The 25358-nt window shown below is 38.1% G+C and overlaps 1 protein-coding gene across 2 annotated transcripts; it reads right to left on the reverse strand.

Moving 5' to 3' along the window:
- Positions 1 to 395: 395 nt before the first annotated feature.
- LOC123244904 (BRCA1 associated protein) lies at positions 396 to 25240 on the reverse strand. Of its 2 annotated transcripts, none has more exons than XM_044673565.1 (12): positions 25091 to 25240; positions 22378 to 22539; positions 21449 to 21644; positions 19781 to 19970; positions 14431 to 14544; positions 13173 to 13321; positions 11563 to 11638; positions 10951 to 11089; positions 10433 to 10542; positions 6748 to 6837; positions 3748 to 3851; positions 396 to 2789 (listed from the first exon to the last, which is right to left on the reverse strand). In XM_044673565.1, exons 1-12 carry the CDS (start codon positions 25173 to 25175, stop codon positions 2426 to 2428), a joined length of 1779 nt encoding a protein of 592 aa, XP_044529500.1. In that variant the 5' UTR covers positions 25176 to 25240; the 3' UTR covers positions 396 to 2425. The 2 variants fall into 2 exon arrangements, with proteins under 2 accessions (XP_044529500.1, XP_044529509.1); XM_044673574.1 differs by having other exon boundaries at positions 22378 to 22535; positions 25087 to 25240.
- Positions 25241 to 25358: the final 118 nt, after the last annotated feature.

The following is a 25358-nucleotide window of genomic DNA, read 5'->3' on the forward strand; positions in this document are numbered from 1 at the left end:
CACCATGTCCTATCTTTACCTTGTCTGCTTTGCAGATGACCCAGGATGTTCTATAAGGAAAAAAAGCACGATGGGCATGGGATGTCTCCATACACCTCAAAGGGCCCAGCCCACACTGTATGTCTTGTCAGTGAACAAGCACACTTTTGACAACAAAGTGGGGAGAGGCTCTGATCCCAAGATGAATTGTTTTTTGGCCTCTCTGTTGTCTAAGTGACAGAATAACTAAGAGTATTATTCAGAAGCCACTTCCATCACTTCTTTTGCAAGCTCAGGAATCAGGGGCTAAGGGTGGCTCTTGAATTCAGGCCAGTAATACTTTCCCAGAATATTAATGAATAGTATGTCTAATCAGTTTTCAATTCATTAATACAAAAATCACACCCAGACAAAAGTCATTCCAAAGTTGAGCAATTTTAATGCAATTTCCCCATCCAAGGTAGTGTGGGGATGGTAAGTGGCCCATTTCCATCTTGGAAAATGCAGTAGCAGCATTCTCTCCCTCCCCCCACCCTCCTTGTGAAACTCAGTTAAATTCAAAATACATGAATTTCAAAACAAACAATTTTTAAAAATATACTTTTGTCTAGTTAAGACTTTATGATAACTACCTTGATAAACATCTTTCCCTCCAATTATTACCTTTGCTGAACTTTTATTTCCCTGGTATAGGTTTTCATATTATTATTTAGTTCTACCCCTTCTGGGAAAAAAAAAAGATCACTGCTTTCCCGCCTGGTTATTTTCTTATTTTATGGTGTGGTGAGCCTGAAGAAAGGATACTACACACTTAAACTAATTCTAATTCTCTTAATTGGATCACTATTCCAGCTTCTGTAAGGTCAAACATGCAACACAAGCTCTTGGCCAAAAGCAGGATTCTAGCTAGTGTAAAAATATATCTTAAATAAAATAGAATTTCTATAGGAGAGAGAATCTGACTCTGTTTTAAGATAGGTCTGTACCTAAGGCCAAGTCAACTTGTCTAGCTGGTCTACACAAGGGAAGGATTGAGAATGTCTAAGATCATTCATGAACATGAGAAAGTTCCTCAGAGATGCTGCAGCAGCAAGTCAGAAGAACAGAGGGGGAAGATGCAGCTGATGCACTAACAAGGTTTAGATGAGATTCTCAAAATAAAATTCTGAAATGTGATAATTTGGAGACAAACTGATTAACTGTTGCATTAAAAAATTCAGGACCTCACAATACTTGCTGTGTAATCTACTCTGCTCATTTTACTCAAGGCTAAAGGCCGAGGGCCAACACCGTATCCCAAGTCACATTACAGTTGGAGAGTCTAGATTAAATAGCTGACCCACTGCTGGGAAATAACAAAAGAAATGACCATCTGAAAAGGGACTATGTCAAAATCCCTATTTTCTAGTTCAGGTGCAATTTAATCTTTGGAGATTTTTTTTTTCCTCCTGAAATTTATTTTTGCCTCTAGCTGAACATGGAATGTAACTTATATGAATACTTTAATCTGCACTGACCTCTGCAGAAAGCACAGCTGGCAGGATAGGCATGCCACATACCTCCACCTAACTGGGCTGTTTCACTCAGTCACTTTATTTGGCTCTAGGTCCAATCGGTTGGAGCGAGAGCACTTATGAAGGCAATGACCACTAAACCTTCAGGACTTTGGAGTCATAATAAAATTAGGTAAATCCAAAACAAAGCGAAAATGCTGTTGCTGTGTCCATAGTGTGTTTGTTCTGCCCCATTTTTTTTGTTTGTTTTTTGATTCTTCCTGGTTACACCTAGAACTGGAGAAGATGCTCCAGTTAGATGCATCTCTGCCTGATTCACAACTTTTCTTTAAGAGGATTCTTCTCATTCCTCTCTAGCAGGGCACATACATCAATGATATTTGATAGAAGGGAGTTATGCTCATCAATGTCCAACAGGACCAACTTCTGACAAATGTTTCTGGAACGAATGAATGGCCTTTCCTGCCTTAAATGGCCTTTGCAGCTGCTACTGCTCTACGGGTCCTTTGGTGTTCCCATGCCTAAGAAACTTTCACTGAGGTTTCAAACTTTTCCTTAATATCAAAAACTGACCCCAGGACTTAAGTGTGAAATATGCCAACTCAATAAGTATAGCTAAAACATAAGAGTTAGTTTTGGGTAAATTTGGAAGGCAAAATGGTTATTAAAACATGTCAGAAGTTAGCTAACTAGAACAGTTTAAAGAAAAACCCTTTTAAATACTGCCAATTCCCATTAGCTGTCCTGGTCATAAACCTCTATAACTCATTAAACAACACGCTAGGAAAAAATGATCCAAACAATTTCATGTTGATCCTCACTTGGTGTACTTACTTATTCAGTAACCAACCTCACATTGAGCTGGGGACCCCTGACAACCTCCTGGTGACAGGGGCCATTGTCTTAGCCCCAAGTGCTTGCTTACAAGAGGCTCACTTGCCCCTCTTGCCTCGGCCCTTCCTGGAGGGCAGCTTCCCTGTACCTCCGACCGAAGGGGAGCTTGCCGCGGAGGCCATGGCAATGTTGATCTGTCCCTCCTGGATTTCCTGCCGTGTCTCAGCCGGTAGGTGATTGATTTTCTGTTGGGCTTCTAGGTAGAACATGACATCCCGCAGCTGTTCCTGGATCTCTGTGATCTGCATGTCCTTCTGATCGCAGGTTTCCTTTAGAACTTTCTCCTCCTCCTTCAGCTTGTTTTGCAGGAGGACTTGATTAGCTCGTAAACACTTGTTCATTTCTTGTTCCTCTTTGAGCTCAGTGGAGAGCTTGGCTAGTTTTACATTCAGTTGTGTGCACCTTTCAAAAAACAAAGCAACACAAAGGCATATTTTCCACCAGCTGGTGTATTTCTCTCTCCAGTCCTCAAAGCCATGGTCAAGGCTCCAGGGGCTCTTTGGGAGGCAGTTCTCCCACCTTAGTGAGGGAGAACATGTCACTACTGTTAAGATCAAGAATCTCTGAACAGTACTTTTGCTCTCTAGCTAACACATGTAAAGTATCACAAGAACAGACTCACAGATTCTTTAGAACATTTTGAAAAAAGTATACTGATTAGAAAATGCAAAAGCATATTATAGCCAAGGCATAACCTACCCAGCAATAATTACTAACTACTCTCCAGTAGTTCTGTCAGCAGCTGAGTGGTTCCATGTACCTGATTCTCATAGGGCATAGAAGAGATAAATAACTGCCCCCAGAATACCCAAGAAAATTACTTCATCTCAGCAATGCTTGCCTTTCTTTCCAAATAAGTGTAGTAGGTTATGTTCTGACACTCAGCATTCATCACCTTTAAGAACATTTCCCAAACCCTTTAAGGTACACTGTCTCTCTGTCCTGGAGGAGCCCTCTTTACTCTATATCCTAGGATGACTCCATTTAGCTACCTGTATATTCCTAAGAATAGCTAACTATGGAAAAAGAGAAATTATTACCTGGAGGCACAAAGGGAAGACTGTGTTAACACATCTCAATCATACTGTCATCAAGAGAAGAGGGAAGTATGTTTCATAATATCCTTTAAATTATTCTAATCTTTTAAGATAAATATTCTATTTCCCACTCAACAGGAGGTTCAAAAGCAGGCAGGTATTATATAAAGGGGAAAGAACATACTAGGCAAAGAAAAGCTAACAATGAAAACATTTTTCTAAGCATTAACATTATTTCACAATAATGACAATGCTCCCATAACTGTTATGGCAATTATCTCGTTATTTGGGATTTGTTAAAGAATACAGAGTCATATACATACTTCCTTTCCACGGATTGCTTTTCTTTTAGGAGATCATTGAGTCTGTGTTCCAGAGTATCACATTTCTCAATGGTTTCTTTAAATTTAGTCTTCATGTTGTTAATCTGAAAGCAGAAAAACATCATATCTCCACTTCAGGTAGGTCAAAGTCCTATAAACTTGTCATTAACAGTTATTTTTTTCGGTGACAGCTTCTAGACTTAGAACTTTACAGAGATGGGTCAACATCTTAACCTGTTTTTAACTACCCATCTCCCCCAAATTGTCAGTCAATCTTTTTCTGTTCCATTTACCACTCTCCCAAACAAAAATCAAAACCTTTTGTAATAAAAAGTATGGCAAAACAAATTCCCATCTACACTGGCCATGTCAAAAAAGGTGCTTCATTCTGCCTATTAGTCCATTACCCCTTTGCTTTCTGGATGACATTCTTCATTATCAGTCCTCTACACTCATGGCTGATTACTATTCAAAACTTCATTTTTACCCTTTTGATGTTACAATATAAACTATTCTGGTTTTTCTCACTTGTTAACTTCACTTCAGTTCATAGAAGTATTCCCAAGTTTCTTTAAAACCATCTTTCAATTTTTCTTATGGCACAATAATATTCTGTTACATTTATGTATCATAATTTGTTCAATCATTCCTCAAATTACGGGCATCCTCCTAGTTTTCAACTCTTAGTCTCAACAGAAAGAGCGACTATAAATTTTTTTGCATTTATATTTTTCTTGGATCTCTTTTGGAATTTAACATATTCTTTATCAAACATTTCTCAATAATCCACTGGATCCCCATGCTCCTTGGAAACTATTAAAATAACCAATGAGAAAAAATTAAAAAAAAAAAAAAAAAAAGAAAAATGTCCATGATGGGATAAAGCAAGAGGAGAGGATAAGACAAACACAGAAGATACTGCAGAGATGCCTTTGAGACCCTGCCCTCCTGTCCTATCAATTTGCCAAATTTCAAAATTCGATTGCTCCCACCCACCCTCCTTCTTTGTTTCTCTTCAGGTATACAGTAGAAAAGGGCTGTAGGACTATAGTTAGGCAATCCTTTTATACTCCCTTGTGTCCATCTGAAAGGTCCTTGTGTTGGTCAGAGTTCTTAAGTCTTTCAAAGTTGTTTGTCTTAACAATACTGTTACTATTGTATTAACTGAACAAATTCCTTTAATTCAGTTAAATTTTACCACTTTTTCTAGAAATTAACAAAAACCAAAACTTCCTCCAAAACCAATTAAATGATTGGACTGAACAAGAAAGGCAACTCATTTCAGATTTATCCTTTCTCATAGCAAATTCTCAGCTTGAATTTCTAAGTAAAGGCCAGTAAAAATGTCAAAAAATAGATGGGAAAAGAAGGAAAAACAAAAGGGCCGGATAATTTATTGTCTCTACAACCAACTCCTCATTAATCAAGAAGCATATGTAGAGAGCAGAAAATTCAAAATTCATACTGACAGCCAAGGTTTTCCATGACAGGTCTTATGGTAAAAAGGCCTTATTTCTCAGTTTTTGTCTGAACTGGCCTCTTTATTTGTTGTGTCATTTCTACCAAGCAACTAATCCAAAAGAACCCTCAAGTGTACACTACACCATGAGATGACCTTTATGATTTGTTTGTTTAAACATCCTAGGTTGCAAACCCAGGGTTTGTCACCATAAAACCTATAATCAAGTCTGCAGAGTAGTTTCCATTCTCTCTTTAGTAACTAATAAAATTGCCATTAGGTTGATTGTTGGCTCTGTCAAGGTCAGTTTCCACAGTAGTTTAAATGGAAGCAGTTAATTTTTAGGGATTATTGAAAGTTTAAGGAAAGTACAACTGTTCAAATGGTACTTTAATGCCTTAGTGTGGAGAAATTGGTTCTGCACTCTTCCCAGGCTATTTCAGATGAACACAAGCTATGGCTAATTTTACCAAGCCAGAGAGGCTTTGAGAATGGGTTCAGGGATGAATTATTGTGAAGATATGTAAATTGGTATATTATGACATTCCTTGAAGTGGGAGAAAGCGCTAGCAAGTAGCAGAGGGAACATAACAACCACAGAGCCTTAAAGAGAGAGAGAGAGTACATCCATTCCCTCCTACTATATCACAATCTATACATCTCCAAAGAATATGAGATAGTTTGTAATTTATAAATCCTTAGCATTGAGCATTTCTCTTGCTGGGAAGATTAATATATATTTTTTCTTTTTCTCTTATGAAAGATGTGGCTATGGCAGCACAATTTGAGTTTGAATCTATTAGGAGCTCACCAGCTCTGGCTCCTTTTTCAGAAGAAAAAGAAGTGGGTAATCCAAGGCTCAGATGACACCTGGCCCAAGCAGAGAGACTGCACCGTGGATCCTGAGGCCGGAGAAGGGCTAATCCAATTGAAAAGTGGTTCCCTGCTCTGGTTTTGCAACATCAAGTGTGACTCCACTTTTCACAAGGAATATCACAAAATTCTTCAATCAAAATGATTTAAATTCATTTTAAAAGAATATGCTACCCAGGCCACTTTATGAGGAATGTGGAAAACATAAAAGGCCAAGAATTAATCCCCTAAAAAATGTCTTGGAACCAATCTCCTTTCATCCTTTTTCCAGAGTGCCTCATGCACAGCAGTGCTTAATAGATGTTTACTGAACTGAACCCCTCAGGGAAATACTATCTGCCAATAAAGCATAAAGTAAATTTCTAAAATCCTAGTATGTTTGTCAAGTTACAATGGAGCATACACAACACCAGTGTATGTTCCGAGGAACTATGATCAACTCTGAATATCAGCTACCTTCGAGTTGCTAAACCATTTGGCTGATTCAAATGATTCCACCTAACAGAAAAAACACTTTTTTGTTTGGATAGCAGATTGGGAAGGAAAAGATTTCAGAATTTATCTTCTCAAATTTTCCCTTCCACTCCCTCCTCCCCTGCCCTTCTCAACCCCCAACAGTGTCAAAGACCAAAATATTATTTCCCCCATTACCAAACAAGGAGACTCACTTCCTCAGCAGTATCCTTTTCTATTCGAACTATCTTGTTTTCCCAGTAGATTCGCTGAGATTCTAGCTGGCTCGTTAGTAAATAAGAGTACTAGAACCAGGAAATAGAAATGAGATAATTGTTGACAAGTTGCTGAAATACATTAGAAAGCAGAACCAAAAATAATTATACAGAAACATAAGAATAAAAGTTGTGACATTTTATATTGGTTGAGTCTGCTATTCTAAATAAGCTGGACTTGACTCCAATTTGAAAAAAAAACAAAAACCTTTACCTTCTGTCTTAGAATCAATACTAAGTATAGGTTCCAAGGCAGAAGAGTGGTAAGGGGTAGGCAATGGGGGTAAAATGACTTGTCCAGGGTCACACAGTTAGGAAGTGTCTGTGGCCAGATATGAGGCCATATTTGAACCTAGGACCTCCCATCTGTAGGCCTGGCTCTTAATCCACTGAGTTACCCAGCTGCCCCCTTCAATATCCTCTTTTAAAGGTATCTCTCTTCTCTCTTTATAAAATAGAAAAGCTGAGCTCTATTAGGGGATTTCCACATCAGAAATCTCTCTTCCCCCAAGCTTACTACCAAATTAATGATATTTGTAAGGTGCCTTTTGAAGCTGATCTATGTGATAGTGATTATTATTATTATTATAAGAAGAAAAAAATCTGGCTGAATTAACTATTTTGTGGCTTTTCTCTTCAATACCTCAAGTAGTATAAAAATCCTAAGCATAATAAGATTTGATTTTCTTACCATCAATCTAATTAGGGTTAGGAGGGAATTGGCAAGGGGTGTGTATATGCATGTGCAAATGGAACCTTAAAGGAAGGGCTTTGTGTAGAATAAGGTGCTTGAATTGAGATATTAAGTAGAGATTTTCAGGGGTTGAGGTAAGGAGAGAGTAGATTTTAGGCACAGAGTACAACCAGTATGAAAGTACAGAAAAAAGACTTGGATTGTTGAGGGTGAGGAACAGAGAGAGAAGGCCAGTTTAGCAGCATCATAGTCTGTATAAGTCTAGAAAGATAGGCTGTATACCAATTGTGAAGTTTTTTAAAATTGATTTTATTGATATATTTTGTTTTAACATTGCCTAGATTTCTCCCTCCTCTCTACCTATCTCTTGCTAAAAAAAAAGTTTTTTAAAAAGAAAAAGGAAAATTTTCATAAAATAGATGAACAAGTTAGAAAGTTCTGCTATTATATTAAACATTCCATGCTTGCAGATCTCTATTTGTAAAAAAGAAGCTGGCTTCTCTTATCTCTTCTTAGTTTGTGTAATTTTAAAAGATTCTTTGTAATTGTTCTTTTGAATTACATTGCTATCACCATAGTAGCTCAGGTGTATGTCACCATACCCAGCTATAGTAGCTTTCTGATTGGACTGCCTGTCTAAAGTTTCTCCCTACTCCAATCTATCCTCTACCTAACGGATAGAATCAATGTTCCTGGGTTGACCACATATGCTCCTCCTCCTCCCAAATGCTGCTGTTTTATCACCTCCGCACTGATAGTCCTCTGGGACATGTAAAGCCCTTCACAATGGAGTCTCCTGCTACCTTTCCAGGTTTCTTCTACCTAACTCCATGAAGCAGCCCCCCTGGTCTTATCTGCTCTTCTTGGATCATGCCATTCCATCTCCCAACTTGGCATCCTCCATGCCTGGGATACTCTGCTCATCCACTTCAAGATTGAGGCTCGAATCTCATCTTCTCCAAGAAGTTCGGGTCTTCCTGACTGCCTTCATTCTTAGGTTATGTTCCATCTATTCTGAATATGTATTGTATCCATTGTCACTTATATGCCTTCAATAGAATATGAGCTTATTGAGGGCAGGGACCATGTTTCTGCCTTTTTGTTTCTGTAGTGCTTAGAAAACTGCTTGGTACAAAGGAGGTGTTTAATAAATGTAGGCTCATTTTCTGACTGACACAGATGCCACTCTTCTGCAGGCCATTAGCCTCTCTTGTGCTTGAACTATCATTGGCCTCCTTGCACCCAGGCTCTCCCCTCTCCAAACTATCCTCCATAAAGTTCCTTAATTGATAATCCTAAAGCCTAGCTCTGACAATGTCTCCCTCCACTTCTGCAGTTTCTTATTGCTTCTATGATAAAATACGGACTCCTATCTGGCCTTTAAAGCCCTTCTCAATCTGGCTCAACTCATATTTTCAGGCCGATTCTACAACTCTCTCCTTCCAGTCAAACTAGCCCGTTTGATGTTCTTTGTACACAACATTCCTATCTGCACACTTTGGCACAAGCTGTCCTCTGTCCTCATGCCTAGAACGCTTGTCCACTGTCCTTTTGGAATTCCTTCAAGATTCAAAAAGAATGACACTTCTCACACACAGACTTTCCTGATTTCCATCAGTTGTTAGTGGTTTCCTCCACTCCATTTGGACTATTTATTTTGTAGTGACTTTTCTCTGTAAATAAATGGTAACTTCAACAGAGACTCTGAGGGCAAAGACCCTAAAAAATGTACTATATATCCTCCTAGCACACATTAGGTTTTTAATAAATGCCCAAAAAATTAAAGTAGGCTAGAATATTAAATCAAGTGATTCACATGAGAAATAGTATATTATATACCACTGTTCTATAACCATTTAGAGGAGCTGAGATGTGTGTGAGAGTTAATAGATGGGCAGGATGAAAGGGACACTGATGATTTCAGGATTTATCATTTAAACCAGGAACTTGTTCTGTCCACTGATGCAGATAACAACCTATATAATTTAACAAATAGTTTTCCTCCAGTTGCTATAGTAAAAAACTAAACCACCAAAATATTGTCTTGTAACCAAACTAATGGTGAGTCTCATCAGCTGTCATAAAGTCATTTGGATCATCCATAGATCCATACTGGGAACTCATATATAGCCTGATGTAACCACTAGGCTGGCTTAGCCTTCAGGAAGTCAATGTGCCTTCCATATCCAGATGAGGCATCAGAGCAGGAAGGTGAAGAATGTCAGCTCTCTAGGTACTACAATGTACTAGCATTAAAAGGATAAAAGGGTGTTGAAGGGGGCAGCTGGATAGCTCAGTGGATTGAGAGCCAGGCCTAGAGACTGGAGGTCCTAGGTTCAAATCTGGCCTCAGACACTTCCCAGCTGTGTGACCCTGGGCAAGTCACTTGACCCCCATGGCCTACCCTTACCACTCTTCTGCCTTGGAGCCAATACACAGTATTGACTCCAAGAGGGAAGTTAAGGTTTTTTTTAAAAAAAAAAAAAAAAAAAAAAAAAAAAAAAGGGTGTTGAAGGGGTTTGATGAATACTGAGAGTGGGTATACCCACTCTAATGAAATTCTGGATCCCCTGAATTAGTTTCCACAGTAACGTGAAGAATTATTTCTTCAACTGTTTCTAAACCAAAAAACCACTATTTATCAGCTTTTGACTTCAGAATCAGCTAATGATAATAAATTGAAGGGAAAAAATCTCAATAGCTCACATTTCTACAGCATTCTATATATAGTTACAGAACACTTTACACATGCCAAATCAGCCAATTGTTTTTAAAAAGCAACTCCTTTAGGTCATTTGGCTCAAGTAGAGTCATTTTTAAGGTCAAAGGCTGATTAAATCTTGGTAAACAGGACAAATTCCAAGTCCAAGCAGTATTTCAAGTATTAAACAGCAAAAATGAGCATTGATTTCAAGAACTAAAGTACTTTACCTCTAACTGTAAGGCATCTATTTTCTCCTCTTGACAAGTATCACCCTCACACTCATACTGTACTATCTTTCCATCAGTTTTACTTGCAACCAATCGATGAACATAATTATCTAAAGGAAAAAAATCAAAACAGTTTTCTTAGACAGAAATGGGTCTCTATAAATTTAAGTCACAAAAAGAAAACTTTTCTTTGAAAATATGTAAATTATTGGGTTTGCAATATTTTGCTCAAAAAAAAAAGGCTGTTTAGGTTCTGCAGTTTCATTAGTGAGAGGTTTGGCAGTTGTAGGACGTAATTACCATGCTGTTCAAGCTATTCATAGGGAGACTGAACATGTTGGACTACTATGCCAGGAGAGAACAATGTTTGTAGCAATTAGCAGGAAACATGACAGCTATTTACTGTGAGCTGTACAAGTTTCTATAAGTAAAGGAAAATTGTGAAGCTGAGAAGATGGCTGCCCTAAGAAAATGTATAGGATGACGCTGATCCAAGTGACAGCAGGAGGTGCTCATACCTCCAGCATAATCCCAGACTCGGTGATTGGTCAGTTGCATTGCATATGTGTGCTGTGTTTCTTCAAAGTGCTTGTAAGCATGCCGACTTACATATCGCCCACATCCTATATGGCCACATATCAAACAAATCCAGAGGTTCTGTCAACAAATCAGGAAGGTAGTCATTAGGTCAAGTAACCAATTAGATCTGGTAAGCTGTAGCAGCAGATACAGTAAGAGATACATAGGACTACCTTGGTTTGTACCTTCAAGAGTTCAAAACAAATGCATTTTTGAGACCCAGGAACCAATGAACAGTTTTAATGACAAATGATTTCCCAACTTATTTTTTTGACTACAGAAACAGCAAGAGCAAAGTTTCAGAATAATATTAAGTACATATCGATTAAAGATAACAGATAATAGCCATAAGTCACAGCAGAATTAGAGGCAGATTAGAAATGAGATGTGCAGTTATACTTCTTGCCTGATCCCTAAAAAAGATATTAGTGTAGACCCCTAAAGGAATAAGACAGCTCACAGGACCTAAACAGAATTGAACTGCATCCAGAAAAGAATACTCCCAGGTAAGTCAAAATGAGGTTATCATATTTTCAAAATCCATTACTTACTTCCTGAACTCCACACTCAAAACATTTATTTTCTTCTACAGGTTCTGGCGTTTGACAGTATCTGCAAACAGGACACCTGTCAGGGTAATCAGCAGAAGAAAGAGGAAGATAAAGGAACATGTTTCAGATTAGATAAAAGAGACTAGTTAAAGATGTCTTTTTCTAGTGTAAAAACTGTGAATATGATCAGAGAGAGTATATTGCTGATAACCTCCCTTTCCTCAGATAAATTACTTTTCAAATATAATACAAAGGAAAACACTCAATTCATAATTACAAGTAAGGAAACTGTTTATCTCAAGGACATAATCCAAAAAAAATCTTGATATGACAACTTTGTTAATAAAAAGGGCAAGGACAGTGGAAAGAGGAATGAGGGAGAAGCCTAGATCATATTCCTTTCCAGTTTCTGCCTAGAGTTCAAGACCAAAAGAGAGAAGTCTACAAGTCAGAATTAAAGACTTGAGACAATCCATCAGTTTGTTTACTATTTGAGGTTATAGATTCTTAGGGTGTTAATAACCACTAGCACTTAATATAATTTGCATAATGTATTTCAAACATTACTTCATTTTTTTCTCAGAACAACCTTAGGTGGGTAAATGCTATTACTAAAATCATTTTATAGATTAGGAAACTGAGAAAACTGAGACAGAAATAGGTTAGTTGACTTTTACAAGATCACACAGCTAGTTAAGTATCTGAAGTGAAATTTGGACTCATCAAAATTTCTTGACTCTGGGCCTGTTGCTCTGTGCATTGTGGTGCCTCCTGGCTGCCTTTATAACTGACAACCTCTGAGTATTTTTGACTGTTAAAGGAAGGGATTAAGACTAGATAATTCCTTCTATCTCTAAATTCTCAAAGTGACACTCGACAACTGAAAAGCTGATGTTACTACAGAGATGAAAAGGAACTCTTTGCCAGATCATACTACAGAAGGTCTAGGGGGTAGTTAGGCTGCTGTATAGGCAGAGAGCTAAATATCCTAATAAACAGACTCCCTGGCAGTTTTGATAGGCAACTAGCAGATTGCTTGCTAGATTGTCCTTTAAAGCAATCTAACCTGATAAATCTGAAGCTTTACAAGTAAGAATCTTAATCATATCTTTTGCTTGATAATGACCATTTGACTTATAACTCCTAACATTCACAACAGACTAAAATGGCAATCAGGCAGCTGCTCCTTCATTGATGAGAAATTTGGAACAATGAGCCAACAATGTTAGATGGCAAGCACAGTTCTGGAACAAGCCTTGGACAGGGCCCAGATCATATAAATGGGAGTTTCAAATTCTGTCATTTAACTTCTGGTAAATGAGAAAGGAGCAACTTAAGATATACTGAAAAAACTTCACCTAAGGGCAGGACCCAAACTCAATGTTGCTAAAGAGAGTTTGGTCCAAGAATGCTAACTACTCTTAGGAATGGTGGAAGGAAAGAAAGAAAAGGGAAGAAGACAATGACATCTGCTTAGCACCACTCTTGATTTGGAAAACTGAACACAAGAGTATGATCTTTTTTTTTTTTTTTTTTAATTCCAAAGAGGCTTATCGTATATTTAGAGCAAAACAAACAAACAAGCAAACAAAAAAAGCCATCATACTTACGTAGTATCATCCCAGCGTTGTAGACACTGGCTATGAAAACTATGGTTGCATAATGTGGTAAGTATCCCATTCACAGACTCATCCATCCTTTCTAAGCACACTGTACATTTGGGGAGCTCTGTCAGATCCATCACTGGGAGGCTGGCACCCTGGATAGAAGACAGAAATGTAATTACCACTTTTCATTTCAACAAACTAGGAGTTAAAATGGCAAAGCAAAATGAACACACTGCTAGCAACTAGTAAGTTTAAATTCATTATAAAAAGTTTCCAGCCAAAAGCTTTCAGCTCTAAAGTCCACAAAGACATGGATGAGGGAACAAGAACAAAATATGGAACCAACTTGATTAAGAAAAAGTACCCATCTAAAAGTAGCATCATCAAAAGCAAGTTCATAGGCAAACTGATCTTTTAAACTCAATATTTTTCATGCTATAGTAACAGTTACTAAGCTTGACTAGTCCAAAGAATAAATTGGCATTTATCTATTATTTGCCTGACGAGCCAACCAAATCAACAATTGCATACTTTTAAAAAGGACATTCTTTTAATATAAACATAGTTCATGATGAAAAATCACTTTACATTTTCAGAAGCATTTTTAAAAGCCCCTCAAAGTTTAATATTTAATTATCTTGCTCAGAGGAAAAATTTTCTGACATGAGGCTCAGAATTTATTCTTAACCTAACAATATAGCAGTCTAACAGATTTTACTTCAATAAACTAATGCAAGATAAAGAGTATTAAATACTAAACTTTGGAATAATGTATATCTAGGATATAATCCAACTAAATTGATGACTACCTAAGTGACAATCAACTGGGGCAAAGAGCTTTGCCAGATAACAAGCAATCCCAGGAGATTGCTTTCAGAATTGCATATACTAGGTATGCAGATATGGGAAGAGAATTCAGAGGTGATTCCAAAACCACTTCAAAGTTAACTGTCAGAGCTTCACTTTGATCAGTATTTATAATGACATCATAATTATTCTGTTACAGGTGATGCATTTGTACAGACTAATTTACTGATATAAACACATAATTTAATATTTGTGTAATCTCTTTCCTTATGACACTCCTATAACTTAAGTATTATTCCCATTTTATGTATGATGAAAATAGTGGCTCAAAAGGCAAAATGACTTGCTCCCAAGTCTTCAGACTCAAGTGTTATGAATGTTCTTTTCTTCACATCACATTGCTTCTCATGAGCACTTCTAGAAATCTTAAAACAGGAAAATCCTTCAAACTTACATCTTCTGATTTTACTACTTCTGCCCTCTCTACATACACCAACTGGCAAACATCTTCTTCTATCGAATTAAATTGTCGACCGTTGCATGCCATATAAAAACTATCAGCATCAGCCTAGGAACATAAAAGAGGGGAAGAAAGAAACAGGTTAGTCAGAGGAAATGACATTTCCTCTACATCCAAGGTATATGCACTTTCAAAGAGACATTTTCAATTCTTTTATCTAGAAAAACTAACCCACTAAAAACAGACAATCTAGAGGCACATCCATAGGCTATATGAACCTTTGAAGGTCGATATCCCATATGCTCACAATGATTTCAGGGCCACAAAGTAGCTTTTTACTTGAGGTGGCAAGTATTGAAATGCAGAAAGCTGACAGCTATTTGGACTTTAATATTCAACTGGCAACAGTCAATTTCTCACCTTGATATCATTTCCCCCCTTAGTCAGCATTTTCACAGAAGATGAAAAGTAAATCTCTTTTTTGCAAAGGCTGGAGCAAAATCAGAACTAATGAATGCTTAAGATGAAGTCTATTAAAAAATGTCAACAAATTCTGAGGGATTTATGGAAAAGAAAGCTACCCACATTCAGAGGAAGAACTACAGGAGTGGAAACAGAAGAAAAACAACTGCTTGAACACATGGGTTGAGGCGGACATGACTGGAGATGTAGACCCAAAATGACCACAACAATGCAACTATCAATAATATATAAATAAGTCTTGATCGATGACACATGTTAAAACCAGTGGAAATACACATCAGCCATGGGGGGAGGGGGAAATTGGGGGGTGAAGGGGAAAGTAAGAGCATGAATTATGTAACCATGTTAACTTTTCAAAAAATAAATATTAATAAATGTTTTAAAAAATGTCAACATTCACGTCAGAGGGAAAAGGTATCAGTGAAAGTGGAATAAAGAAAAAAATTCACTTTCTTTTGAGCAAGCAAAATATACCCCCAAATCACATAAAAATCTCATCATCAGAACTGAATGCCCAATATTGAATATGATGGTTATAGGGCCCCAAGTTTAGATGACCTATAAAATGGGTCTCCAAAGTTTCTAGGGAATAAAGACAAATCTTTTGGCTCATGCATAAAGCTGTTACAAGGATTAAAAGTCCGCCTCCTTTCCTAAACACACATCTTTTAAATGGCAAGATGGAATATTTGTGTAGATAAGATACTGCCTTTTGGTCTGGTCTTAGAAGATAAGAGAATAGATGACTCTACTTAAAAAAAAAAAAAAAAAAAAAAAAAAAAAAAAAAAAAAGAAGTCTTTTAATATCAGTTGGAAGAGCTGTACTCATCTAGATGCCTCCTCCCCTTCCAAAGTGTAGAGTCAGCAAAGTTTGGACAAAGGTACAAATCTAAACACAAGAAGTAGGCCTACCAGCACTACCAACTTAGTTTCTGTTTTGTCAAAGCCCTTTATAGCTATAGGAAACATCAGGCAATCGATCACCACAGAGAACCTAAATAGATTCAGAGGAAAGATTCTCAAGATCTTTGGGAAACAAAGAGATGTCTTTATCTCAAAGTTCTTAGTACTCTTTTATCTTAGAGCATTAGAAAGTTTTGAGTGTTTCTGATACTCTATTAAGGATGAAATTAAATTTTAATATCTTGATTGATGTTTCTTAAATATAATCAAGTGAGCTAAGTAGCTGAAGAATTATCAGCTTCACATTTTAATGGGTTATTCTTCCATCTCAGAAAATGGGAAAAGTACTTTTTAATCATAAACTCTGTAAGATGTTTTTTTCCTTTTTTCTTTAAACCCTTACCTTCTGTCTTGGAGTCAATACTGTGTACTGGCTCCAAGGCAGAAAAGTGGTAAGAGTAGGCAATGGGGGTTCAAGTGACTTGCCCAGGGTCACACAGCTGGGAAGTGTCTGAGGCCAGATTTGAACCTAGGACCTCCAGTCTCTAGGCCTGGCTCTCAATCCACTGAGCTACCCAGCTGCCCCTCTGTAAGATGTTAATAGCAGAATTCTATATTACACTGATATAGAGGAAAGACTTTAAAGGCCCCCTTCATTCTAAACAGCCATAGCTTTTTCTTGGAATGTGTAATCATAAAGAGGCATGTTAAGGTAACTAATTCTTGTTTAGAGAAATTAGGGGCAGCATATTAGGTACCTAGATACACGTGCCAGCTTCTCTGAACCACTTGGTCAGACTGGTAGACTGCTTCTGGGACAAGGCACAAACACCCCTCACATCACTCCTCATGTCTGTCAACACCATTCAAGCCTGAATTCTTCAACAAAGGAAAAGAAAAAGGGCAAAGATATCAGGCATGAAATAAGGAAATAATCAAGATGGGAATTTCTCTGTCCTATTCAACAATTAGAAACATTAAGTCTCTTTAAAAAAGACTTCTATCAAAAGACAGTGTTCATAGACTTTAGAAATCTCTAAAGACAACTGTTTGAAAAAGTATCTTCTCAAATGGCTCTTTTACAATTAAAAAATAGCTTATCACTTCTGAGTTAGCAATTAGAAGGGAGGTTTATTGTAATATGACTCTATCCCAAGGAGATATGATGCTGCGTATGTTGGGGAACACCCTGTTTGTTTTAGAGTCCAGCAGGTTGACCTCCTACAGAGTTTCCATCAGAAAGGCCTTCTGGAGAGGTCTAAGTGTGCTAAGGTGGAAAAAGGCTGTCAAAACTGCCCTATCATGCTTTTTTTTTTTTTTTTTTTTGGGAGGGGGTTATAAGTGTGAACAAATTTAAAACTCTCTGCACATGCCTGGATGAATTATAAATTCCTCACCTGTAAAGTCAATTCCCCAAAGGTCAGAGCAATATAGGCCTGAGTAATATAGCAATAACACCTTAAAATGTGAAGCTGATAGCTGATTATTATTCAGCTACTTGGCTCACTTCATTATATTTAACAGACATCAATCAAGATATTAAAATTAAGTCCAAGAAAATACACCTGTTCACATGGTCTACAGAATAAAGGCAAGGAAAAGAAAAATTTCATCTGGGGTTATAAAAAGTACAGAGCAGCTCTATTAGTAATAAAAGATTGAAGGAAAAATTTAAGAAATGAAAAGTGAATCTGAGGAAGAAAACAAGAGTTCACCTATACTAATTTTTGAGAAATGCTATGAATGACACAACTGTGAATTTTATGAAGTGAGTGGGGTACCAGGTGCTCAAAATATGATTGCTAATGCTTCAAGGAAGAGTCTATTACACAAACCAGGAGTTTAGAGCAATATGTATAATGTTCAGTCTAGCAATGTCAGATGTTATCAGTCGGTGAAATACAGAACTACTGGTACCAAGGTCATGGAATTAATTTCCACAAGGACCAGTTAAACTTCACACACTTTTCCCTGACCTTGGACTCAATCTCTAAACTTAGCCAACAAGCTTAGGACATTGTTGCAAGAAGGCCTAGAAGGATGGCCTGCTTCAGAATAGCAAATCTACCATCTCTACTCCAAAAATGACTCAAAGCACAATCCAGGTAGATGAATAATTAATTATCTTCATGTACAAAGAATAATAATTGATTATATGGAAATATTTGCCAAAAGAATCACAAAAAGACTAGATAGCTTTAGTTTATCAAGAGGATAAGTTTGGTGATTTCAGTATTTTTGGAGACAAGACATAATCCTTTTGAAATATGCTTTTTTTGGAGTCCATTCACATCCTTTCTCCATTTGCCCAACATTGATAATATGGAACTTGAAAACAAAGAATCTGTTGTTTGTGCTGTTAGCCCCAGGTCAAATAACTTGATGGCTAAGTGGCCATTATGATCAGTGAATTAATAATCATTAAGATAAACAAAGTTTGACCTAAATCTCTCATAGTTTTCTTCCATTCCCCACATCTTCATCCTGCTCCTTCCAGAAGGAGCTTAAAAAGAGTTTTAAGACACCATTGGAACAATATTTGTAAAGCTCCCCAATGATTTTTAAAGTATTTTGAACACATGGCAAAAATAGCTTAATATTCTTAGTGTTATAACTTCTAAACTTTCAATCTTTGATAGTTGAGACCCATGTGTTTTATTTTTCACTTGTTAAGTATGTCTAACATGGATAGGATGCCATACATGTGCACACTAAGCTCTGGGTGCAAGTGTGTCTCACAGTGATAATTTTTTCCCCTGGTATTGTAAGAGCAGGGGGTCAGACTAGAATTTGGGCCCGAATTGATTAAAATATAAGTGGGAAATGTTTAACAAAATGAATAAAAATATAATACAGCACAGATAAGGTCAATTTATGGTTTTATAAGTTGACATGCAGCTGGCAAGGATCTGATTCAATTTGAATTTGATGCTACCGTTGCAGAAGTATGTAGAAAACACAGCCTTCTCCCCCTCAAGTTTTCCCTGTACCCAGTGTGGTTGTTGCTGCTGTTATCAATCTTGCATTCCTTTAGAGAGGAAGTAGGGTGGTGGCAAGCCTGCATATCTGAGGTGGCATTTATGCCTTCCCACCTACACATTCTTGTGATGTTAGAGACCAAGGTCTATATCACTGAAGAAACATTCAGCTAGTCTGGATTCCATTTAAAATCAGAGCAAATTTAGGGAGGACTTTTACAGTCAATGTGAAGAAACCCCTCTGGCAGAATAGCATTTCAAACCATTTTAGCCTGATTTAAATAAAATATGATAGACAAAAGAAAAACACACAGCAATAAAAAAGTGACGGTATCGCAATTTTCAGATTGAATTCTAAATGTTTTTATAAATTCTTCTTTCAAACTAACAGCATAGAAACATATACCTTTAACTCAATTCATCTAGCACTGAACTGAATTTCTGGAGCTTCTTCTTTTACCTGATAGCATCACCTTTTTAAGGAGGTGAGGAAAAAAATGGGCCATTCTTTTTTCATGTTCTTAGGATTCTCCTTCAGCAGTAATTATCAACATCTGAACCTCAATTTGGCAATAGCTCAGTAATTTCGAAACGTGTCGTAACACCCATCTTTCCCATTTAAAAACTAATTTTAAAATGATGTCTCAGCACTTTTTTAGGAGAGGCAAAGAAGTATGGGGAAAAATAAAAACAGAATATTGCAACTCCAAAGAGGTTAGGGATTGCTGTTCAACTGAAATTATTACTAGATGAAAACTACCAGACTTTAAGACACCACATGGAGGGGGAGGGAGTAGGAATTCCAATAATGTTTACATTATTGGAAATGTAAATAGAGTTGTTTATAACAACATCCTAGGTTATATCCAGAGAAATATGTATTTCAAATATTTTATGTGAAAAGTTTCTGATCCCACACTGCTAGAATCAAGAGACATACAGTTTGTACAACAAAGAGACTTTAGTATCTTAATTTGTACCTGTGCACTGAACTTTATCAGCACCATATATTGGTTTGGAGTAGAGTCTCTGATTATTTTCATGTGTTCAATGACTTCATTAAAAGGGGCCACAAACTTCATGAGGTCATGGCTGGTCATTGTAGCTGGGACTGTGAGGACACACAGCATAGCGCTGCGACGGACATCTTCTTTTAAAGAGGTCATCTTACTAAAGAGAAAACAACAAGACTGTCTTGAATAGAGGAGCCATGGTAAATTGAGACAACACTAATGAGACAATGTCATTTTAAGGTCAAGATAATAGAATGTAAAAAAAATATATCTCAATAATCAACTACTTTATTTACAACACAGATAGATAAGCAGGGTAAATGAACATTTGTCTTATTCTCCATAGTCTAACAAGTTTTGTTTTTTTTTAACCCTTGTACTTTCGGTGTATTGTCTCATAGGTGGAAGATTGGTAAGGGTGGGCAATGGGGGTCAAGTGACTTGCCCAGGATCACACAGCTGGGAAGTGGCTGAGGCCGGGTTTGAACCTAGGACCTCCTGTCTCTAGGCCTGACTCTCACTCCACTGAGCTACCCAGCTGCCCCCCATAGTCTAACAAGTTTTATAGTTTCCATACCATTTGCCCACTGGAAATTCTCAACATCTTTAGTTAAAAGATAAGTCATATACTTGCACTGGGAAAATATTCATCACTTAAAAAACCAACAACAAAAAAACAAACATCTGATTCATCCAGAAGCCCAGCTGTGGGAGGGGGAAGAGGAGGGGAAGGAAAGCAGAGCTCTGAACACAAGCATAGAGATTCAAAACCATATGAACACATATCTAATGCCTTTGTAATTTTCTTGAAGATCACAGGAATTATTACTTCAGTTACAATAAACACAGTAGAGAACGGAATACACCATTCTACATTTTAATTAATTTTGAAATGGTACAAATTCACTTTAGTTGCCATGGACCAATTTCTAAAAAATACCAAAACAGCAATCAAGAGCTGGTTTAGTTTCATGCTTCTCTCAATGGGGTCCTGACAGGCACCAGAGTATCAAGGATGGTATTCAATAGGCTACTAAGCCAGGAGGTTTTATTTCATAGAGTCAACTGGTCAGTTATTAAGTTAGTAAGTGCTAACGATCCACTTTGTGGATCCTCTATAAACAATTTGCTTCTCTATCACTTTTTTCTCTAGCAACCTGTTTTAATTTACTTTACTGCACTGGTTGGTATCTACCAGAGATAGAAGTTGGAAAAGTAGATGAACTACTACACTATATTTAACTTTTGACAGCTTTGGCAAAAAGTCTGATGATGGAAGAAGCTGAAATAGCTGAATATAAGATGAGAAATTCTCTATGGAATTCTATTATTGATATTAATAATATTTTCCCCAAACATCTCCCTTTGAAGTATCTATCCCTAAATTGATACTACTGGAAACTCTATTAAAAAAAACCCTCATCTCTCCATCAAATCAACTCTATCGCATAAAACAAAGAATTATCAAGGAGGCAACTCTAAATAAATGTCATCCCTTTCTCCAAAGTTCCATGGCCTCCACTTTCATCTCTGGTCCCTAGAGCCAATAGCCCAGAAACTAGGCTCCCAACCACCTAAGCCTCACTGGCATACTCTTGCACTCGTCCAATTCAGAAGGAAGAAGGCTTTTCTTACTTTGTTTTGTACAGGTGCATTATACCATGAACTATTTCAACTGATGGGTTTCCACTGAAGAATGAAATCTGGTCCGGAAGTTGTTTAGAGGGAGAATCTGGAGCAATTTCTTTAGTGTGATCTGCATTTCTACTTTTCTCAGGAGAGGAGGATGCCTCTGAAGACTTTCTTTCTTCCATTGTAGCTTTCATCTCATCTTTCACAAATCAAAAGTTTTTAGGTTATAAACTGCATTAGGAGGCTAATTATGTTCAAGGATTCTGATTTCATACAGGCCAATAGACATTAGTAATATCAAATATAACTTCCTAAAAGATTTTTCAGTCTTTTAGAAACCAAGCCTTAGTTAGATTTTTATGGTTTCAATGATTATAGCTGGCAGGAAAAACTCAATATAGTACAATTTGAATACACTTCCCAAATAATCAGGTATGTGTACAAAAGAAATGAACCCTAACTTCAAATTGTAATTTCTATTTGCCCGTTAAAAATGAAATCAACACGTTTGATAACTTCTAAGGACTTCACACTTTTCAGGAGACACCTGTATATAGCTCTTTTATAAGGGACATTTGCTCATTGCTAATATGATTGAAAATTAGACCTATCAGTTTTGGCCATTTGAGTTTCAGTATCAATCCAACTCCTCTGAATGGATTATGTCAGCAAAACAATGGGAATGGATAACAGGTTTATTTGTACTGACTGGTAATTTATCATCCAATAAAATGATGATCCTAATTTGTTAGGATTCATTTAAAAAGCATAATATGAGATTAAATTAGGATATCATATTCAGCAGAGGAAATAAAGACAAGTATTTATAAGAGATATAAGAGACTGAAATAATAAGCTTACTAAACAGCTATGAAATAATCATCCAGATGCATAAAACACTCTAAGAGATTTAAGACTTTTGAAAAACTTACCTGAGTTAGATTTTATGGTTTCAATGATCATATCTGTCATTTCTCGCCGGCCAAGATGTTGGTGTATAATTGCCGCCTTCTCCACTGGTGCCTTTCCTTCTAAATGTGCCTTAGCTGAAGCTAGTGTCTTTTCTTTGATTTCTTCATCAGACATTTCCCTAACTAAGAAAAACAAAACTAATTAGCATCCCGTAATGACTGTCCAAATTACAAAACAAACTTCTCATGCCAATAAAAAACCAAGCAAAAATGAGGAATAACTGTGCAGCTTCTATATTATTAAAGAATTTAGGAAATCATCTTTACATTTTCTTTACCAGTCTGGGATGGGAAGGGAGAAAAAGGAGGGATGAGAATTTAATTACCTATAAACATCTACAGGCCTATTTTAATGACATGAACTTCTAGAAGAAACTAGCCACAAGAAAGAGTAGCAAAGGAGGTTATACAGAGCCCAAGTTAACTGTCTCAATTCTTTAAAGTTGTTTTTTTTTTAATTACTAAGGTCAAGGCTTGAATTTGTGATGTAAAGTACATCAAATAATCTGTCCTAAAATAAAATGTGTCTTTGGTTTTCAAAGCACTAATGTTTTATAATTCTCAACTTAGAGGATCAAACAACTGAAAAGACCTTAGAGATAATGTAGCCAATCTTCTTTTACATGAAGAAACCAAGGCTCAGAGAAGTTAAGCATCTTACCCACATGCCATTCTGATGGGAAATAAAAGAATTCTGGACCAGAATGCAAGGTTTCTATCTCCTAAACCAAGTTTCTTCCACTAGTTTACACAGTCTTGTTACAGAAATGAAGACATTGAATTTAAGTACAATTGACTGGTGGTCTTCATAATATGGATGGTCCCTTCGCTGATGAAGATCACAAACTGCCTATGCCTATTAGTACAGTATAACTCCTATCCATATCCTTCTCTAAATATGCTGTAAGAGGTCTCTCAATTTGCTATGGGCCTTCTTTGATTTCTCCTGACATCTAAAAATAGCAGTAGAGCATGTACTATCCATCTGTACACCCTTAAAAAAATACTTCAACTCTTGCTAATTATTTCTTTGCTAAGTGTTGCAACCTACTCACACACATGATGTGTCTCTGCCCTCTTAGTAATATTCATTTTTAATCCTTCAGAGACAGCATCATCTTAGTCATAATACTAGCACAATATTGATATTAATAAGATGCACCTTTTGTTTGGGGAAAAAATTTGATGTCATTAGAAGAAATTTGTCACTCCCCAAATGTATTCCATCCTACTCTTACTTAGATCTTGGCTCAACTCAATATATACTTACAAAAATCTGTCCAAGGTACATCAACTGATAGATAAGCACTATAGGTTGCCCATCTAGAAGCATGCAGTCTAGAAAGCAAGCATCTTTCACCCACTAAGTTTTTCTATGCCACAATCCTGAAGTTTGGGGTCTCATTCAGGAGGCTCTATAATGTTCTGGGGCTTGATGCAAGCACTACAATGTCATCCAAGAACAGAAGTGTTCAGATAATTCTACCTTCCCCTAGGAGATTTCTCCAGGACTCTACATTGGATCTCCATGGGAATAGCAAACACCTTTGACAAGAAGTCTTTATAAAATCTGCTTAATTCCAGTATCTTCCCTCTTATTTCCTTTTTAGCTTGAACATAGTTTGCTTTGTATATACTTGTTTGCAAGTGGTCCATCCCTTCCCCATAAGATTGTTGTTTTTTTTTTAAACACTTCTTACTTTCTGTTTTAGTAACAATTCTAAAACGGAAGGGGAAGGGATTGGGTCTAAAAGACTTGCCTGGATTCGCACAGTAGGAAGTGTTTGAGGTCGAATTTGAACTCAGGTGTTCTGACTCCAATTACTCTATACACTTGCACCACCTAACACTCACCCTCACTCTCCTAAACCCTTACTTTCTGCCTCTATATCAACAACTCTATATCTGAAGGGCAAGGGCTAGCCAATAGACTTGCCCAGGGTCACAGTTAGTTAGTGTCTGGGGTCATATTTGAACCCAGGGCCTCCCAATTCAAGGCCTGGTGCCTCTATCCACTGAAGCCCTCTAGCTGACCCCTCCCCCGCAAGACTGGCAGTTCAGGGAGGGCAAAGGACTCCTTTGTTTCTTTTTTGTGCCTTTGGGGCTTAGTGACTGTACAATTAAGTTAAACAAATTTAGCAAAGGTTTACTGATTGATTAATCGATTGCCAAGTGCATCTCCCTAGTTCCATTCCGGGTCTGACAGGAACGCCCTTCGGTCCTCCAAGTGTGGCTCGGAGTCGGAACTTGTCCTCCTCCACTACAATTAACCCCTCCCCTTCCAAAAGCCCTGGAAGACTTCGCTCTTTCTTCTCTATAACGAAAAGCTGGTGGTCGAGCAATCTCCACTCCGACTTTAGGGATCTCGAGGGTCTCTGTAGGTAGTCCCGGGGCTGTGGCGCGTCGGAGGCCGCAAGGGGTCCCGGCGTTCCCGGAACCTCACTTTGGGGGAGGGGGAGAAGGCCCTCGCCGCCTTGTTTGTGGGCGGAGCCTAGAGGCGACTCGAGGAACGCCCGTTTAGGAGCCGGGCGGCCGAAGGGGGGGCCCTCTTCCTCCTGGGGGCCTTGCCCGCGCTCCAGGCCGACTACCCCCCCCACACACACACATAGCGCCGCCGCCCTCCTTCCTAGACAGGAGGCTGAGGGGCCGCTCGGGCCGGCCCAGGGGCACTCACCGGCGGCCGCGCTGAAGCCGAAGCCGGCGGGCAAGGGCGAGTGGTCCGCGAGCTCCAGTCGGATCACAACCAGTGACACACTCATAGGGCGGGCAGGCGCAGCCCGGGCGCGGGCCCCGACCGGCTCAGGCGGGGACCAGACGCAGCTGGGCCGGGGGCGACGGGGCGGGCCCCTTCCCGGACTGTGGGGGAAGGGCGGAGACGCACGCCGCCTCCGACGGGCGGGCGGGCTGCCGGGGCCCCAGCTGCCGCCGCTGCCGCTGCTGCC

Source organism: Gracilinanus agilis, chromosome 1, assembly GCF_016433145.1.
Source record: "Gracilinanus agilis isolate LMUSP501 chromosome 1, AgileGrace, whole genome shotgun sequence".
Classification (NCBI taxonomy): Eukaryota; Metazoa; Chordata; class Mammalia; order Didelphimorphia; family Didelphidae; genus Gracilinanus; species Gracilinanus agilis.

Excerpts from the sequence above, each read along its gene's own strand:
- LOC123244904 (XM_044673565.1), bottom strand. The coding sequence starts at position 25,175 with ATGAGTGTGTCACTGGTTGTGATCCGACTGGAGCTCGCGGACCACTCG. Across the intron at positions 11,639-13,172 it reads CAACGCTGGGATGATACTAC|GTGTCCTGTTTGCAGATACT; the intron begins GTAAGTATGATG and ends TTACCCTGACAG. Across the intron at positions 3,852-6,747 it reads AAAAGGATACTGCTGAGGAA|ATTAACAACATGAAGACTAA; the intron begins GTGAGTCTCCTT and ends TTCTGCTTTCAG.